Raw genomic sequence first — 6,937 nt, forward strand, 5'->3', positions numbered from 1 at the left:
AGTGCATCGCCCTGATCAAGTCCATCTTTTCCGGTGAACCCATTACTTAAACCATATGCAGTGGCTACTCTAAGGGATCTGTGTTTGAAAAGGGCTATAATCCATTCGACCAACATTGCTGGAATGTCTATACAAAGCATGGCTCATTTTAAAACATCTAACCCAACTGAATCAAATGCCTTTTTCATGTCCTGTGTGAGGACCCATAGTTCTTTTTTATTTTCCCTAGCGTCCTCAATAAAATTGTTGACTAGGTGTATTGGTTCGTTTGTGCATTCTCCTTAAGTATATCACAACGTATAGTGCGAATTCTATATCGGAATTATCTGATAGTCAAATTCAAACTATTGTTGATTATTTCTCCAAGAATCCAAACACTGAATTACCAGATGATCGGGATGGCACTATTATCGATTTCGAAGAGGATATTTTGAATGATCAGGATAATGTATTGGTTTCAGTAACGCGGGTGAGGTAAGCATTCCAACTGCGCCTATTCCATTAACTCATGTCTCCAATTCTTCAGATGATTCCTCCAGCTTGAAAAAATTGGATGCCAAGGTAAAGGTAGTGCCACCTATTCCTTAACCCGAGACTCTAGTCCATGACCGTTCCTATTTTCGCAACAAGACATTGGATCAATATCCTAATTTATATAGAGAATTTAGTAGTGAAGATTTTGATTATTATGGAATTAATGATGAGACATTATGCCCATTATGCAAGTTAGATCATGATGATGAGGAAGGTATAGATGGTATGTATAAATCTGAATCTTACTTTATTAAATGTGAACAGCGCGAAATTGAGATAACTGCATAGTCTCATTATCTTGCGGGAGATGATCTAACTATTTTTTTGAAAATATGATAAGAAATATTAGACAGCTTTCTATCCGGGATTTAAATTGATCTGTAATCATAGAAAAAAGGAAACATGAGCAAATCCAATAAAATATTAACTCCTGAATACCTGGATTGGCATGCCAAATTAACTGGGTTACCAAGTGTTTTGACAGATAGGATTCGGTCCAGCTTATACAAAAAATATAAAAAAGAAACTGGGTATGAGCCATGGCAATTATCAGAAGATCGCCTCATAAATTCAAAGCCAGAAAACAAAGTATCCAATTTATCTTTTCCCTCCTCCGGTGAGCAATGTGAAGAAAAAGGGCCTATCACTTATGAAACTAAACCCGATCCAGAATTGATTATCAAATCCGTCTTAGAGCACTTCCCATACTTGAAATTCGGAAATAGTTTCAGAGGGATTGATAATTATAATTTTACATCTCTTCAGCCATGGAACTCACCATGCCCTATTTGTGATGGAAAACATGGGAATTATGGATTACATGGCTCATGGTACTGCGAAAATGGGAATCAGCTCCCTTATGATCCTGAATTAGCGAAATTGTATTTCCAGGATAAGTTGGAATATTGTCTTACCTGCAATACTTCAAGTAAACTCAAGTTCGCGATTGTGGCTTAGACCGGTCATGTGGACTGATCACCTGAAATGCGCAATACAATATCGGACACCTATACGTCAGGTTGATGTCATATTTATCATATAAAATAGAAAATTTTATTTCTCAAAAGGTTATTCCCACAGATCTATCGTAAAAAAATATCTCGTAAAAAATGGTGACTATTTTTACTTTTAATGCTACCACTCATATCCCTACTGATCCTCAGGTTCTGGCAGTCTATAACGGTTTGAATAGGGCCCAAAGAGCCACGTATGATACTCTCGCTACTGACCGGGAAAGAAGCATTTTCTTGAATGGAATTGCAGAAGAAAGGAGAAAATCGGTATGTTTGCTTAGATGGTATACATTTGCCTTTGAACTTTTCACTGAGATTTGTTATAAATGATAGTGGTGGCGTCGCTTAATTGATTTATTTCATTAGCGACATTATCTCAATCTTATTCATGCTGTGATTAATTTACTTTCGGTCATCGGTTTTAATGTATGGAGCTACTTTTAAAAACAAGATGGTAATCAAGATTTCATTAAATGCTGGGACGATTATAAGCATGAACAAGATGCTACCCTTTACCAATTATGTATTCTTTTTGGAACTCATATTGTGATCATATTAATTACATCAATAATAGACAGATTGTTTTACAAGTTTCTAAACGCGATATTTATCATCGTTCCAGTCATTATTGGGGTAGTGTTGGCGGTAGTGGGAGAACTAACTTGGATGTTGCCAAATATCGCGATTTCTTTTGTAGGAGTTGGGATATTGTTTGCAGAAAGTGCTATGTATTATTTTAGTGTATCCCGTTAATAATAATGATGGTGAGGTTAGATCTTGAAGGATGTCACTGCCTACGTTCACTCAGTGTTGTCCATTTTCCATATCCCAAGCATTTTAAGACTGTCCCATACTATGTCCCATTTCGCTCTGAAGCGATGTAATGATTCTACTGATCGATTCGAAATCAGTTGCAATTCGAGTAAAATTATTATGGTAGGTTTCTAGAACCTGTTTGACTTCGTTATATTTTCCAGACATATTATTAATCATAGAGATGAAATTCTGGGCCTCCGTTGCATAGTTAGCATCACGGAAACTCATTTTTGTGGTAAGATCGTTATTAATTTTCAGTTCCGATTTGTTCAGTGATAGTAGTGTTGATCGAGAGTTTGTTTCATCGGCACTTTTTTGCTTTACGTCCTACCATATATGGTGATGAATCCTTGGATATTTTCGGAGACTGCGGTATTCCTAAACTCGATCACCTGAAATGCGCAGAAGATATTCGGTAAAATTCTTGCCGAGCCTTTCATCAGGTTGTTTCTTTTTTCCGAACCCGCATCATATATTGCAGGTAGATCTTATATTTCTATTGGCTAGAAGTGAGAAGAGTCTTCTCGGTTATCATATGACATAGCATATATCACAAGCTACAGTAAAACTCCCGATTTATTTTCACATGTTTTTTTTACACATATTCCTCATGATGTAATAATAACTGATCATAAATAAAAAAAAAGAGAAAATTATTTCTTTACTAATCGCTTATTTATTATGCCATATAAAATGATAAGCAAAGTGTATTACATATAACGAATATGATTAATCGATAGATTCTACTTCTATTGGTTGGTAGTGAGAGGAATCTTCACGATTATCATATGATATAGTATGCTACCTTATTTTCTTACCCGGCTTATCAATTCAACCCTTACCATGAAGTATAAATAGACTGACATAAACTCTTTTTTTTTCACCTTAATGGCGTCCCGGAAATCAATCGCATTGCTCCTAATGAGTTTGGGTCATAGAGTAGCCCCTGATCTTTTCTCTGAACCCCCCCAGAGAGCTGAACCTTGTTTGGCTTGCAAAAGGGAAATTATAAACTCACATGCGATGTTCCAATGTGGACATACTTTTCATATTAGTTGTTGCAATGCATCTTCAGTCCGCAAAGAACGATGTCCAGAGTGCCGAAGCAATGTTATCAAACAGCTTGAAAAGCTCGGTTGGAAAAATATGAGTAGAGAAGAGAGATTGTCAGCTTTTATATATGAGGTGTCAACTGAAGTGATGGAAATTGATAGCAATTCATCAGAAGTAATCCCTCAGGACCAACCCTCAGTGATTCTACGAAAATTATCTCAAAGAGTCGGCAAGGCCGATTCCAATGCCATCTATTGCTATTACGAATTTGGCTTAGCACTAACCCTTCGTCTCAATGAATTAATAGGAAAAGGGAAGAAGAGGGCACAAAATACATTAAATAAGGAGGTTCAGAGTTATTTACCAGCTGGTACTTCTCTAGCCGTGGCAAAGGATAAAATTAAAAAGGCTAGAAAAATGGTTAAACTTTTTAGTGATAATCCATCTAGAATTCAATTTGTTCGTTCATTTTCTGTAGACCAGCTCTCGACTTTTAACGAAGATGATATCAACTTCATAAAATCAAAATTACCAAAGCCTGGGACGCCATGAATATGCGAAACACCTCGAGTGTTTTATTATGTTCTTTTATGTCTTTTTTATGTTTTTTTATGTCTTTATATCTTTATGTTGTACGTACAACGATATGTCATATTTCCCTTCAATAGAAACTCTTAGCATGTGGTCTCATAGATGATGTGAGATCATACTAGATATTTTTGTAGATATGCAATTTTTCCCTTCAGTAGTCATTTTTAGTCTGTGTGATCTTTTTTTCTCATAATTGATTAGGAACATAATAGATAAATTTGTAGCGAATGAAGGGATAACAAATCTTATATGTCAAACTCTCATATGTCTGAACATTCAAGCACTTAGCTTTTTTTTTTGGCCTGGCCAGCCATGATACTCGATAAAAGTATTTTTCATTTTTTTAATCTGTTTTGCAAAGTTTTATTTATATACTGATTGGGTCCTAAAGAGACCTTGCAACACATATATGCTAACATACTATCTACCCCATAAAAGTGACGGTATGAATCAATTAAGTATTATTTACAATTATGAAAAAATAATAGCTAGTCTAAAATACAGCATAGCAAAGTAAAATAAATTTTGTTACTAACTATAAAAATCACTCTTGATCGTCTAGCTCATTATAATTAATATAAATATTAATCGTTTCAGCGCTCTGAGAAAATGAGGCGTCACGGGTCTAGAACCAGAAGAAGGTGGTCTTGATAGAGAGGGTATTGTTGGACGCAATCTATTAGGAGAAGGAATCGCTCGAGGAATTCTTGATGGTTGTCTTCTACTCGTGTTAGATGATGTTGTTCCTATATTAGCTACATTGGGACGTTGTGTTCATAGAAACAATAAGCATTTTAGGGTATATCTTTTTCATATACATGACAGCGCAAGCGTGAAGAAGAATATCACAAAATAAATACCAGATTCTTTCCAAAATTCTGTAGAGAACTCTTCGTAATAATGTTCTCCAATAAGACTTCTCTTCTTCTTTTTACCCCCGCCTTAGCACCTGCCATAGCTTCTTTATAGGCCTTAGTCGTCTATATTTAACCAAAGATATCAGATCAGAGCTGGGTAAAATAATCATATCAAATGCTTTGAATGCACTTACATAGTATGCTTGGGTTAGAGTTAAAAATTTCTTATTACAATCTCCCCCAGTGAAGTAATTAGTATTATTTACTCGGTTAATTTCATTCGCAATATCTTCCCAGAAGTCTTTCTTATTACGATTTGGAGTTCGGTAGTATACTTCGTTCCCATTTTTACGTTCATCAATAAGTATTCAGGTTTGTTTGTCATTCCACTGTGCAGACATTTTTACGAACAAGAAAAAGTTTTATTGAAGAGGTGAGGTAGCGTGGTAAGCAAGAAGGGCTTGCTTTTATGTGACATGATTTAAATGAGCAACGCAATGAGCTGTGAATAAATTAGCGTCGTAATTGTATTAAGGCTAAAAAATATAATGATCAATCTAATGATTAATCGAATAATAAAGGTGGCTTAGTTACTGCGCAAATCTGATTGCCCGATCCTCGTGACTTGAGTTGCGGGAAGATTGCGAGAAAGTGCCGGGAACTATCTGGGAGCTAAGGTGATACAAATTTTTATGTTATACATCATATCCTGTTAATCACGAGAGATCCATGCACAGCGCCTATGGCCAAACCGCATGTAAATATAAAATTAGCTTAGCCCGAGAGAGGATCTATATAAATTCCAATCTAATAAAAATGAATTTGAGTTTAGCGTAGCAATATGTAGTCTTACTAAATTGGCTACGAATAAATAAAACTGCTATAATTCATTAAAACTGCTTAATCAGCAAATTCGTATAAATTTGAATCTGATATTTATTAGAGTATAATATTGCTAAATCAGCTAAAATCGCTAAAACATTATAAAATCATTATAATCTGTTATAATCTATTAAAACACTAATATGGATTTAGATAGTAGTGCCTATTATAAGCTTAGTTCAGTTAGACTTGGTAATGTAAACTTTAAAGAATATCAAAGAATATCTGGAGAATTAGGTCTTTTACGTGATCGATATGATTATAAAACACCAGAAATGTGGTGTTCTCGCATTCGTGTTCTATTTAGAAAAATACTAGAAGAGAATCCAAGAATCTTTTCTAAGAATGGATACATTACAATGATTGGAAAACATATTGAAAGAAGTGATAGAGTTCATGGTCTTCGATCCAATTATATATATTGCAGTGTATGTGACTCCTTAGTTTTCATATCTAAAACTCCTTGTTTAGAAACTTGCTATCGAGATAACCATCTTAAGAGATGTATTAATGGAGATCAAAATGAACATGCAAGAAGAAAAGAAATTCTCCAATCTATTGATGAAAGAGAATCTACTATTTGGGTATATAAACAATATATATTACAAGAAGAGGCTAAACTTAATCGTCTCCGTCTAGAGCTTTTCTTCCCATCTACCTCACACTCAGAAAAGGATAAATTGGCATTGATATCATATGATTATGATGCTCGTTCAGTCAGCTATGAAGCTTACCTTTCGGCCAAAGCAACTATGGCAAAAAATACTATGCCCAATGCTCCAAATTTAAATCCATTTCGTGTTTCATCTGCCAGGTAAGAAATGATTCCACCAACTTCTTATCAGTCATCAAATTGGCTGAGAGGCGCTACGCATAGAAGTGATACAGGCAAATTATTTATAATATTTCTGTATGTAAATCAGCCAAAAGGCACTGTATTGAGATTGGAGGATGGGACAGAAATCACAGTAGTTTAAAAAACTAATTCTGACTATTGTTTTCAGCTGAAGATTAATATCATATATTATACTTTATTTTTTTGCGAAATGAATAGCTATATAATCTGCACGCATGATCGCCTAGTATAATTGGCCGAAGGTGCTATCACCTATTGTTAAAAAAAATAAAATAAAATAAAAATTATTAAATGAAAACAAATTCCAATCCATTGTAAAAATAAAAAATAAAAAA

The 6,937-nt window shown here is 34.6% G+C and overlaps 5 protein-coding genes across 5 annotated transcripts; 4 read left to right on the plus strand and 1 right to left on the minus strand.

The window, feature by feature from the left end:
- Window positions 1-936: 936 nt before the first annotated feature.
- On the plus strand, window positions 937-1,491 carry OCT59_002718 (uncharacterized protein; the record flags this gene model as incomplete). The annotated part of the gene is made up of 1 exon (XM_025329914.2): window positions 937-1,491. The coding sequence occupies one exon, from the start codon at window positions 937-939 to the stop codon at window positions 1,489-1,491; it is 555 nt and encodes a 184-aa protein (XP_025188951.1).
- A 152-nt stretch (window positions 1,492-1,643) lies between these two features.
- Window positions 1,644-2,287, plus strand: OCT59_002719 (uncharacterized protein; the record flags this gene model as incomplete). The annotated part of the gene is made up of 2 exons (XM_066145115.1): window positions 1,644-1,814; window positions 2,126-2,287. 2 exons carry the CDS (start codon window positions 1,644-1,646, stop codon window positions 2,285-2,287), a joined length of 333 nt encoding a protein of 110 aa, XP_065995864.1.
- Window positions 2,288-2,384: 97 nt separating this feature from the next.
- On the minus strand, window positions 2,385-2,591 carry OCT59_002720 (uncharacterized protein; the record flags this gene model as incomplete). Its single annotated transcript, XM_066145116.1, has 1 exon — window positions 2,385-2,591. One exon carries the CDS (start codon window positions 2,589-2,591, stop codon window positions 2,385-2,387), a length of 207 nt encoding a protein of 68 aa, XP_065995865.1.
- Window positions 2,592-3,284: 693 nt separating this feature from the next.
- Window positions 3,285-3,968, plus strand: OCT59_002721 (uncharacterized protein; the record flags this gene model as incomplete). The annotated part of the gene is made up of 1 exon (XM_025331371.2): window positions 3,285-3,968. The coding sequence occupies one exon, from the start codon at window positions 3,285-3,287 to the stop codon at window positions 3,966-3,968; it is 684 nt and encodes a 227-aa protein (XP_025188953.2).
- Window positions 3,969-5,889: 1,921 nt separating this feature from the next.
- Window positions 5,890-6,564, plus strand: OCT59_002722 (uncharacterized protein; the record flags this gene model as incomplete). Its single annotated transcript, XM_025312802.2, has 1 exon — window positions 5,890-6,564. The coding sequence occupies one exon, from the start codon at window positions 5,890-5,892 to the stop codon at window positions 6,562-6,564; it is 675 nt and encodes a 224-aa protein (XP_025188954.2).
- Between the last annotated feature and the right edge of the window lie 373 nt (window positions 6,565-6,937).

This window comes from Rhizophagus irregularis, chromosome 11 (assembly GCF_026210795.1).
Source record: "Rhizophagus irregularis chromosome 11, complete sequence".
NCBI classification, from domain to species: domain Eukaryota; kingdom Fungi; phylum Glomeromycota; class Glomeromycetes; order Glomerales; family Glomeraceae; genus Rhizophagus; species Rhizophagus irregularis.